The 12,609-nt window shown below is 43.1% G+C and overlaps 1 protein-coding gene across 1 annotated transcript in view; it reads left to right on the top strand.

Annotated features, from left to right (window-relative positions):
• Positions 1-12,609, top strand: part of LOC131935064 (uncharacterized) — a 122,561-nt gene that overhangs the window by 92,914 nt on the left and 17,038 nt on the right. The window contains exons 6-8 of the mRNA XM_059291350.1: positions 1,233-1,304; positions 3,164-3,245; positions 12,460-12,520. Of these exons, the coding sequence (XP_059147333.1) occupies positions 1,233-1,304; positions 3,164-3,245; positions 12,460-12,520 (215 nt within the window). The remainder of the gene's footprint in view (positions 1-1,232; positions 1,305-3,163; positions 3,246-12,459; positions 12,521-12,609) is intronic.

The raw sequence follows: 12,609 nt of genomic DNA, 5'->3' as shown, positions 1-12,609 counted from the left end.
CAACCCCTACAACTGACCACACCAACCCACAGACCACTTCTTGTCTAACCACCTAGACTCCCATTCACATGAACAAGACAATATTTGTTGTAGTGGTCTTCTCTCTCATCCGTTCAATGACCACCAACATTCGACTGAATAAAACTGTCAGAGTATTTTCTCATGTGGGCATTTGATCGTCAGTTATAAAAAATCTAACGTTAATGAAACGAAATTTTCCTTGCAATAATGCTCGTCGCTATAAAAATGAATATTCATACATAAAATAATCTTTAAAACTTGTATGTATCTGATATTTCACAATATGTCGATAAAATATGTGCATCCAAATCTTTTTTACGCAATGTTTTGTTTACAAAGCTGTAGTAACGTCCCTTTAATTCCATCCTTATTGATCTCCCCTTGCTGTTGCCGCAGCGCTAAACGTTGAATTATTTATTTACGAGCCGAGAAGCTTTTGTGTAGACATTGATTATGTGCGCGCTAGGGCCTGCCGCGGCTATGTGTTTGTGACAACCCGGACAACATTGATTGCTAATTGTTGTCTTTCATTGTTTACTGTTTTAGGCAACGGTTTTATACTCGTTTCTTCTGGTGCTGTGTGTCGTTTTAAAGTTTGTCGTTTCTACAAGAAGAATTCACCGGTTGCTTTATTAAAGACACGCACCCTCTAACGTGTCGGAGCTGTGACGTGTCAAATACGTCATAAAACACTTCAAGGATAATGACGTCAGAGTAAATGCTATAAATAGCGTTTATTTACTACACATCCAAACACGCCGAGGCTAGGATTAACACATCTAATAATTCGATATTGCCACCATCCGCTTATGATTGATCGAAATATTGAAATCCAGCAGACGTGACCTAGATTCGTGTCCTCACTCCTACACGCGCAAACAGCCGTTACGCGTACAGCTCGATGGCAAGATGGCAACTCTGTATACCGATGGGAGTTGTATCCCTTGAGTGGTTGATTTGATACGCGCTGGTTGAATTGATTTTTTCTACATGGGTGACTAGCGATGGTTGGGTTGTGCCTACAGGCGGACTAGCGATGGTTGGCCATGGCAAGATGGCGGCACTCTTGTTTGTGTACATGGTCGAGTACGACGTTAGGTGCGTTGTGTGGCAGTGTACACACTCTAGTGTACACACTGTGGTGTACACATTTAGTTGGTTGTTACCTATAAACAACTTTATTATAAAGTATGTATTTTTGTTTTTTTCAGAGCTCGAGGTTTTAGAGGCGCTAAAATGGCTGAGGGCGGCAGGGTTTCCTCAGTACTCTCAGATGTACGAAGGTGAGTACTGTCTGATTACTTGGTGTGTGGGTGGTCACGTGTGAGTACTACATTAGCTACTGAGCGGAGGTACTGAGTTACGTGATGTGTAAAGCTTTGTGTGTGTGCATACTGCTTTGTAGGTAGAAAATATATTTATTTTTAGCTTTTCTTGATACAAATAATGTTAGTCAAACTTAATTGACTTAATTACTCAAATACCTTGTGGTCAATTAGTTAGACGTTAAACATCTTGCGGTCAATTGACCGACCCTACTCGCTCTTGTGTCCCATCCCGGGGGTCCTACAGTTGACCCACTGCCCTATCCTGGCACATAACGGCGTCCCCGTCCCATCAGAGGTCAACAACTGACCCTGACCCCACTTGCCCCTGCATTGATTAAAACTTCGGCCAATTGCCGTCCTGTTGACATTATGCCAGGCGGTAGTTTTCTTTCATCCTATCACGGCACCCGTGAAATACATCTTGGGTCCGGAATAATCTATCCGGCTTCCGGCACTACCACCCACTCGGCGTCCGGCACCTATCAGTATCATCTGGCGTCCGTTGATCCTGCGTCCATCACCCTCTGTGGCTTGCAACACTACAACAAAAAACATCCCAGATTAGCTTTAGCAAGTGTTGGTACACCTATGTACACAATGCAGTAGATGTAAACAAAGTCTTGTGTACAGCAGGTCATTCTTCGAATGTGTGACAAAACAAAGACATTAAACGAAATACAAAAGAGGAACAAACACAGATCTAACGAACAAAATGCGATCTTAAGATGGTAAACTTGCTCACAATATAGAGCCTGGGGTTGTTTCATCTTTCGCGGAAGTTTTTGTTTTAACCCTCTACACCCGGCTCGGTGAAAAACAAAACTAGCTCGCGCCTTTCTCTAGTTAACCCACTCTGGTTAAATAAATAAAATACAGTTTCTTTATATTCTGTATGTTTCATATCGAGGCTGGCTTTGTTTGTCAACGCTTTCGTCAAGTCTTTGTTTCGCATCAACTGTTGCCACATAGAGTAATGACCCCCGCATGCTTCAGTGTGGGGTGGGGGGAGGGGTGGGAGGCTGCAGCATTGAGGGTAGAAAATCGATGAACTAATCAAGAATCAACGTTGACTGCGGCAATCATTAAAGTAAAACATGCATTAGATCAGCCCACGTGAGTCATGCAAGTCTTTGTAAGCTTCTACGTTCTAGGCATTGCCTGTCGTGATGGACGGAGTCACCGTATCGACCCCCCCCCCCCCCACACACACACCGTTTACCATCAGACCGAGGCCGCGATCTAAAACAAACCCCTCCAGCCCCGGCACAATGGGCCATCGATTGCCACAATCTCAGGTACCGTTAGATCGGCCGAGTGCATGCACGCGCGTCCATTCACGTGATGGCGCCACCCCCATCCCCACCCCCATCCCATCCCCACCCACCCCATCTGCCACACCACCGTGGACTTTGTCTATAGAAGGAAAAAAAATTAATCATTGATCTACCAATGACACATCGGGTTGGAACAATAAAACTTAGTTTGCGCCAGAGGAAAATCCCGTAGAACAAAAGGGAATTGGTGACGCACCGATCGGGAAATCCCGAAACGGTGCGAGGGTCTTAGTTTCATTTCGAGTAATCCGTGAGTCGTTAAAGGTCCAGTTTAGGATTTAGTGTAGGATCTAGTTAGGATTTAGTTTAGGATCTAGTTTCTGATTTTGAGGGTTTTTTTTTTTTTTTTTTAAATAAGCCAGTGAGCAGTTGCTAACGATGAGGTAATTTATCTTAGGAAATTTTCTATTGCAAATATTTTTTTGGTGTTTAGGAAATTTTTAAAAAAATGTTTTTCTACCTCCGGTCATCTGTTTGCAGATGGTCAGTTTCCCGTGGACCTTCGTGTGGTCGAGAGGGATCACGACTTTCTTGACGCTGATTCCCTACAGTCACTGTTTCGGTAAGTTTTTTAAACATTTGCCTGTTTTGTTGTTGATTACACGTTTTGTGTGTAGCATATGTTCAGTCTGTCTTGTGTGTAGTCTGTGTGTAGCGTGTATATAGCCTGCGCTATCTGCCATAGACCCAACATTGACTGTAACCACTTAAACCATCAGCACCAACAATTTTGGTTTCTGTCGCTAAAAACTTCTTTTTGTGTCTAATTATAAACCTACTTCTAACACTAGCTCTATTTTCTGATGTTTAAATCTGAGTCGAATGCAACTTTTCTTTTGTAGAATACTGTAAAACAAAACTCCTATTTCATTTGTTTTACTCTCTGTTTATATCTATGGCATGGACATATTTCACTGTTGAAAACAATTCAGTTATTAAAATCTCTAATATTTTTTGTTAAAAACTAGCTTTCTGTTTTTGTGTAGGTCTCACAATTGTTATAAAATCATCGAACATTGTTTTATTGTACACGTTTGTCACATGTGTACCTGTCTCTATGTCACACTTGACATTTTCCCGTTGAAATCTTTTCATATTTTATTCGCCATGTTTGATAGATATATGTTACTATTATGTAAGATAGAAAGGACTGCAATGTATAGCTGGCTTTATGCTACTTGACATCTTCTTCAGTCTATAATGTAGCTGGTAGCTACATGACACAGCTGCTATTGTGTAGCTGGTATGTCTCTACACGACTATTGTGTAGCTGGTATGTCTCTACACGACTATTGTGTAGCTATGTCTCCACACGACTATTGTGTAGCTGGTATGTCTCTACACGACTATTGTGTAGCTGGTATTTCTCTACACGACTATTGTGTAGCTGGTATTTCTCTACACGACTATTGTGTAGCTGATATTTCTCCACACGACTATTGTGTAGCTGCTATTTCTCTACACGACTATTGTGTAGCTGATATGTCTCTACACGACTATTGTGTAGCTGATATGTCTCTACACGACTATTGTGTAATGTCACCCAGGTAAAGTGGGGTAACCCAGTACACCACTAATCTGGTCTCTCCACTACACAAGTAGATTTTTTCTTCTAAATCTGAATAACACATTCTTCACATCTGTCAGTCTGTTTGTCTGTCTGTCTGTCCCCCACTATACCACCTGACGCTGCACTCTACCTGTTTACCTACCTAACCCCAACTGTTTGTTCTCCCCCCCACCCCTCCCCCACCCCCACTCTAATTCCACTTTTTCCTTAAATCAGCTCTTCTTTTTTCTGACGTCATAGCACAACCTTTGACATCAAAACTAAATATGACATTGTTTACCGTAAATCTCCGCAAATATTGGGACTAATACGCTACACCACCTGACCCACTTCGTGTGTGTAGAGTGACGTCACAATTGTCACACGTGGCTTAGAGGTCGCGGGCTTAAAATAGAACACGACTTTCAATCGATAACCGGTTAATAAAGAGGGCTTACACGGGCTGTGGTATAAAGAGGGCTTACACTGGCTGAGGTATCTGCTTACATCTGCTTACGTGGCCCCTGCGTGTAAGCAGCCACCTTACATCTGGCAGATATTCTGCTGTACACATTACGGCTTCCGGTGTTGGCGCGGCTACAGCTTCCGGTGTGATATCGCTTCACGGCTTCCGTTGTTTGAGATGTGGGGCTCGGCAGTATGGATTACAATAGCACAGCTTCCGTGGTGTAACAGCGTAGGAGCTGTTACGGCTTCCGGTGTTGGAGCTGTGGGATGAGCAGCAGTAAAGCACAGCTTCAAGATGACGTCATATCCGACCTTGACTTGAGCGCAACACAGCTTGCAGCGTGGAAGCTGTGGTAGAGATGCGCAGCTGTAGAAACTTACGGCTCCGTGATGAGGTCGTGACTGAAGTAGTAACAGATACTCACGTTTTGACGTGCGGACAATGCTAGGAGTGTAGCATTGATAATGTTACCAGTGTAGCATTGATAATGCTACCAGTGTAGCGTTGATAATGCTACCAGTGTAGCATTGATAATGCTACCAGTGTAGCATTGATAATGCTACCAGTGTAGCATTGATAATGCTACCAGTGCAGCGTTACACGTGGGCGATTTTGGCCAGCTTCACCCTACCATGCTGGTCATTTACTGATCAGGTGACCAATGACGTAACCAGACCTTACCTCCTTTATAGCAGACGTATCGTGCACACCTGTCAAACGCGTGACACGCTTTTAATTTTGCGCGAACAAGTGCCCATAAAATTGGTGCTCATGATAGTCATCCGTTAGCATTATCTATTTAACGTTAAGACTCAGACTCTTCGTCGCAAAAAAAAAAAAATAAAAAAAAAATCATTCTTGGAAAAGAGAAAAAGAATTTTTTTTAAATAGTCTAAATATATTTTCCCTTATCTTTCAGTCGCCTTGACTACCGCTGTTGTTATAAAACCCCTTCTTATCTGTATGCCAAATGTTATGTGTTATTAAACTATGGAATCCTGGTATGCATTAGTGCTGAGAGCCGAAGCGTATTGGTTTAAAATAATTGTAGTGTCTGTGTTTGTCGCCCTAATACCTCCAATAGGCACGCCTCAAAGGGCCGCGACTCTTGAATTAAATCCGCCCCACGGTTTCACCACAGTTACCGCCCCTGACAACGCAAATCCTCGATTCTAGCAACGGGGGAGAATGGCGTCAAAAAAACGTGCTGTAATGGCCTCAGCGCTAATCCCGAGTAGTTTTTCCTCGGCCGAGTGAATTGAGCCGTCGGTCGAGGGCAAATAGTTTGGATAAGTCTCGGACTTAGGTCGTCAGAGTTGAACAATGGCGTCTTGATGGTAGCACTGCTGGCGTCTGCTAGCGTATCCCTCTCGTGAACATCCGCCCCGTGTGGCCCAGACCTGTTGGGGGTTTCCTGCGTAACGCGGCGACGCTCTGGTTTTCTGTCCTCTACGGGCGGGGTGGGGGTGTGGGCTTGAGGGGTGGGGGTGAATGTTGAGTGTGAGAAGGGTTTTGGCTGCTAAGGAAACAACACAAACTCCACTGTCCTCCAGTTATTTATTAGGCCGTAAACGTGTGTAAATTATCGACAAAAAAGTGGTGATGTTTTGTTTTTTTATCGGTAAATGTTTTATTTGTGTGTGTTTTATTTAAATCGTACCCCGACATAAAAACTGTGTGCGCCGATAATTTATTGGGTTGTTGGAACAGTTGGATTAGACGTACATTACCGTATGGGGTGACAGGGGATTAGGGTTAGGTCAAGTGGCGGCAAGGTTTGTCATTACAAGGCCATTTTATACATTGTTTATTTATAAATTATTGGCTTATATTCATTATTTATAAATTATATATTCATTATTTATAAATTATACATTCATTATGAATACATTACGTAACCATTTTTTTAAAGCATATGTATTCCTTATTGATTAATTATTTATGTAATATTAATATATTAGGTAGCCTATTCATTTCTGATAAATCACCTAGGCCTATTCATTGTTGATAAATTATGTATTCATTTATTGAAAATTGGGCTAGGCCACAGGTTATAACCGAACTCTGATTTGTGCACAGTGTTAGTGTTAATGGGTTAGTGTTAGTGTTAATGTGTTAGTGTTAATGTTAATGTGTTAGTGTTAGTGTTAGTGTTAATGTGTTAGTGTTAGTTTTAATGGGTTAGTGTTGGTGTTAATGTGTTAGTGTTAATGGGTTAGTGTTAATGTGTTAGTGTTAGTGTTAATGTGTTAGTGTTAGTTTTAATGGGTTAGTGTTGGTGTTAATGTGTTAGTGTTAGTGTTAATGGGTTAGTGTTAATGGGTTAGTGTTGGTGTTAATGTGTTAGTGTTAGTGTTAATGGGTTAGTGTTAATGGGTTAGTGTTAAATACCTCTTTATGTACAATATTTTTTGGATTATGTGCTCCGGTTGTATGTTTGAATACATTAAAAAGGTAAAACATAATCCACGGTTAGGGTTAAGGTAATGTTGTACCAGATGTTCACAGTTCTAAACGTCGTGTAGACAAAGACCATGCCCACCTGTGTGAATAATTAGGGACCGTTAGATGTAAACAAAGGGAGTGTTGGGCGAGATATGTGGGTCACCACACCCACCCCCTCACAACGTTATCAGCCATCTTTAGTCCGCCCTTAGACCGGAAGTTTACTCCACAACGAGGTTTGTTTTCCGGTGCCGGCCGATTTTGTTCTGGAACTTTTGGGGATAAATTTGTTTTGTGTGTGAGGCTAATTAAGGTAATTAATTCTGTGATTAATGAAGGAAGTCAAAAAATTATCTGTGCATAGAATCTAATTAAATTGATTTTAAAATGAGTTTCGAAACTTGCATCTAAAATATAATGTTAATGATAAAACGGAAGTAAAATGTTAAATTCTTGTGTTTGGTCAGCTGATCAAAGTCACGTGATTAGGTTGACGACTGGTTAGGAATTTTATCGTGATTTAAGAAATGTATAACTAGCATTTAACGGTCCTTTACCGTAATGCCGTCTTGTTCTCTCAGAAACGTTCACACCCCCCCCCCTCTACACCGGATTTAGTAGGAGAAAATCTGCGCCGTACACTTGGCTCTGTGAGAGGGGGGGGGGGAGGTTCGAATATATGAGAGCTAATTATAACCGATGTGACAATCAGTGACAAAAAATTACTTTACGCTCCAGTTACGACTACACCAGTGTATGTTGAAAGGAGGGGGGGGGGTTGTCCTGAAGGATGCCACCGTTGAAACGGAACCCGCTGCTCGGCCAGGCGTGACCAGGTGTATGACAGACACCGGGTGCCACATCCTCTGCCAGCTACAGTGACATCATCTACTCGCTCCACTCATCATTAGCCGCACGTCACATCCGTTGGTGACGTCATCGTACCGGTACTGCGGAGGTCGTCAAACGCCGACTAAACGCCGTCTCATTTACTCTGAACCCAATCTCGTCTAATCTTAATCCAGTCTCGTTCAATCTTAATCCGATATCGTTTAATCTTAATCCCGGCTTCCGGGTGACCTAACTCTATTTACCAAGTGCGGAATGCAGACTACGACGCCAGTTTGGAGTGTCTGTGTCTTCCGGAATAAAATGGCCGTGTGCTGTGCCGTGTGGGCCGTAGTGGGATAGACTGGTAAGGATAGACTGGTAAGGATAGACTGGTAAGGATATAGGAACAAAATCCGCTCGTAGCCTGTCGAGGGAAGAATTTCTCGAGTGTTGAGAGCACTTGTACACACACAGGCTCGGATTATCTTAATCCAAGGAGATCCAATGTTGTTTTTAACTCACATTTTTACAACCGCCAAATTTTCTAACTTTTTGTAAGTAGGTTTTGTTAATTTATATTTATAACTTATAGTTTTCTAAATTAACGTTTAATAAGAAACATTAAATTAATTTTAAAACAAGATTTATAAGTAGGCGCCCCGAGCTAAAAATAGCCAGAAGTTAGTCACGTGATGTCATGTGACGTGAAACTACCGCCCAAAATTTTTGCCCCTTAAGTCGTGTAGCGGCAGACTGATCCACGAGCCTCTGCTTTATCTATGTAGCTTGGACCACTGGCCGCGCTGGGCCGTAAATAACTCGCCTCGAAAGCTTATCAGCAGACGTTATCCGATGACCTTAAGCGATTCCAGAACGAGGTCAGCCATTACGAAAATAAACAAATGTTCGAGGGGTGGGGATTAGTGTGACACGATCTGCGCGTGGGAGGAGAAAAACGAGTAGTACAGTCACGTGGGTGTGGGGGGGGGGGGGAGAGTTAAGATTAGTGGAGGGTTAGGGTTAGTTTAAATGTTTTGTCGATGATTAGGGTTAGTTAGAGGCTTAGTGGAGGGTTAGAAGGCCACTGACACTTGCCGTACAATGATTGGCTGTGACCTTCATCTTGTCACGTGACCTTCATCTTGTCACGTGACCTTCATCTTGTCACGTGACCTTCATCTTGTCACGTGACCTTCATCTTGTCACGTGACCTTCAACATATTACATAGCATACACACAATCCTTGAGTGGCTGCGGAAACGGACCCCCCCCCCAGTCCACCCCACTGTTGTGTTAGCAACAACCGGAAGTCGAGCTGACTGAACCAGCTTCCGCTTTCTGCCAGATTTTTCAAATGTACGGTGGCATGTTTCTGAAAAGTTAAAACAAAAAAATTAGTATCAACAAAATAACACGGGCGTGTACTGTAGTTGGTGGTTTAAACACTTGACCCGGCTCTAGACTCGCACTAGTGGGGGGGGGGGGGGGAGCTGGGTCCTGGTCGAGAGAGAGGTGGGGGGGGGGGTCAAGTGGTCACACACCACTGACTCCACACCATCCATCTGCCTGCCTTACATTTGTAGTGTGTCCAACAGCTACACATCAACCTCGCAACGTTTGTGTGTTTGTGCTTGATTGTGTGTATAGGTCTGTATGTTTGTGTGTAGGTGTGTAGGTGTTTTTCTGTATGCGTGTGTGTAGTTATTATAGACTAATCTAGACAGATTTCATTTAACTATTTTCTTCTCGAAATTGTCCCCCTTTCTTGCAAGTTATTTCCCTTGTTTTCACTTATCTCCCCTGCCCAATCAAGCACATGGTCGTTCGATACAAGCAGGCCGGGGGGGGGGGGGGGGGGGGCAATTCTAATGACCATTTTCTCAATTGGTCAGCAATTACCCAGTTATCCACTTAATGTACATTTGATTATATGAGACATAATTAATGAGCTATAGCTCATTAGCAATCAAGACAAAACAATTGAAGCCTGTAGATGCGGTGAAGTGTTATTGCCAGTAACACATTGACTCTCGTGATTTGATGGTCACACAGCAACACACGTGTTGGTATAGCTTGATGGTCACCGTACACACACTGATATGAGGAGTAAACACGTTGATGTTTTGTTAAACTTGCGACTCAATTGGATCTTTGTTTATGAGCATCTATTTGTTTAAAAAAGGTAATTTAATAGCCGAGTCTTAAGCTAGCTGAGGGGGGATATTATTCACGTGTTGTTTAATTGCCCTCGCTCAAAGCTCGCGGTCTTTGATGATGGCCTGACACGGGTCGGCCCGACGGGTCGTTAGACGGAGAAATGGGTCATTGGGGTTGTTAGCGCTGATAGCCCGGGGTGGGAGCTGGTGGGGTCAACTGGGTCAGTTAAATAAGGGATGTTGTTATAGCCATCAGCTGTTGGTGATGTTGTCATAACATTTGTCTTGGCGTATCTTTGTTTAGGTATTGTTAATGTTTTGTGACGTAGATTTGTTTATGTTTTGTTAACGTTTAATGATCTTGATTTTTAAGGTATTGTTTAATTGGGGGTTAAATATCGCTTTAAATACGCCAAGGGAAGATGTAGTCGAGCGATAGAACGCTCGACTGCTAACCAGAAAGTCTTGCGTTCGGACATCAGCACGCCCCTGAGTACACTCAGCTCTTATGGGTACCTGATTCACGTTAGGGAAACATAGGCGGCAGGGCGTAGTGCTGACCACACTGTCCCTTTGCAGGCCGAGGTCATTGAAACAGATTAACTCTACTTCATCTGTCGCGTGTGTTGGGATTCAACGGTATAAGATTATGATGGTATGAAGCGTAGTGCAATGAACCAAACTAGTGTAACAAATCCACATAACCCTAGCTACAATCTAACATACAGATACAAATACGTGATTTTTAATACCAACATTACAATTTATTCATCGAACTAACCCGGAAAGAAAAAAAATAATTCTGCACACTATTGAGAGTGTCATATAAACAAATATGCACAGTATTGTGACCGAGCTAACGGAATAGACGTGCTGTCAGTCCGCGTTGAATGATTTCTGTGGCTCCGTCAATCGATCGCTAACTGATTGGTACAACGTAACGCCGGCTATAGCGTAACGCCACGCTCAAGCGGGCTCAAGTCACGTGAACACAGTTATCTCTCCTGTTTATTTGTGGCTGGGATCTCTACGGGAAGGATTACACTCAACTGGCTAGTCTCCCTTGTTGATTCTGTAGTGGCAGATAAAAAAAATCGTGTGGAATTCTTAGTTTTAATTTACAGCTTTCAAAGATTAAAAAAAAAATGCTCTACTTGTTTTAGACAGGTAAGGTGACGTCATGTTTGTTTATTTGACACAATTTTTTGTGCCGACACAGCATTGTGTTGGGCCAGTATTGGCGGGTGTGGTACTGGTGTACTTGCAGCTACACTAACGGTTTTATCGGACGTGCTGTCGGCGTGACATTCCGAGAAAACAGACGGCAGACGTGACACGGAGCACGTCGTGATGACGAAACGTTTGTTGGTAGGGGCGGGGTCTAGCAGACGTGACGGAATCGTTGGACACAGTTCTAAGTGACCAGTGACGTAATCGTTGGACACAGTTCTAAGTGACCAGCACATGGAGTTGTTTCCAGCACATGTGGTAATACAGGGTCAATGGACAGTACAGTGGTGGTACGGTCATATGGTGTGGACGGTACGGTGACCTGGCTTTGACGGTTGTGTGTCATGTTGACGGTATTGTGATCTGTTGTTAACTGTACTGTGTCATGTTGACGGTATTGTGGCCTGTTGTTAACGGTACTGTGTCATGTTGTTGACAATGTTGTGTCATGTTGACAATGTTGTGTCATGTTGACGGTGTTGTGTCATGTTGACGGTGTTGTGTCATGTTGTTGACGGTGTTGTGTCATGTTGTTGACGGTGTTGTGTCATGTTGTTGACGGTGTTGTGTCATGTTGTTGACGGTGTTGTGTCATGTTGACGGTGTTGTGTCATGTTGTTGACGGTGTTGTGTCATGTTGTTGACGGTGTTGTGTCATGTTGTTGACGGTGTTGTGTCATGTTGTTGACGGTGTTGTGTCATGTTGTTGACGGTGTTGTGTCATGTTGTTGACGGTGTTGTGTCATGTTAGTGTACGAATACAGCACAATCCAAGGACGGCAAGTTTTGTTGTACTAGTGCGCGGCTTGACTACCGGCTACTAACTTACCTGTATAACCTACCTGTCACTGACCTACCTGTCCCTGACCAACCTGTCACTGACTTACCTGCCACTGACTTACCTGCCACTGACCTACCTGTCACTGACTTACCTGTCACTGACTTACCTGTCACTGACTTACCTGCCACTGACTTACCTGCCACTGACCTACCTGTCACTGACTTACCTGTCACTGACTCACCTGCCACTGACCTACCTGTCACTGACCTACCTACCACTAACCTACCTGTAACACCTGTATTCTTTATGTTACAGACGGGTGGAGACGCTCAACAAACATGCGGGTATGAAAATAGATACCCACCCCAACAAGAAGGTAAAGATACATTTTTTTTAATTGTTTAATCCAGTTTTACCTATTTTATTGCTTAATATCTACTTTAAATATATTTTTCTCTAGCCTGT

This window comes from Physella acuta, unplaced genomic scaffold (assembly GCF_028476545.2).
Source record: "Physella acuta isolate Inbredline_101_S28 unplaced genomic scaffold, ASM2847654v3 ptg000131l, whole genome shotgun sequence".
Lineage (NCBI taxonomy): Eukaryota > Metazoa > Mollusca > Gastropoda > Physidae > Physella > Physella acuta.
The sequence above is the reverse complement of the archived record's forward strand: the minus strand, read 5'-3'. Positions and strand labels throughout refer to the sequence as shown.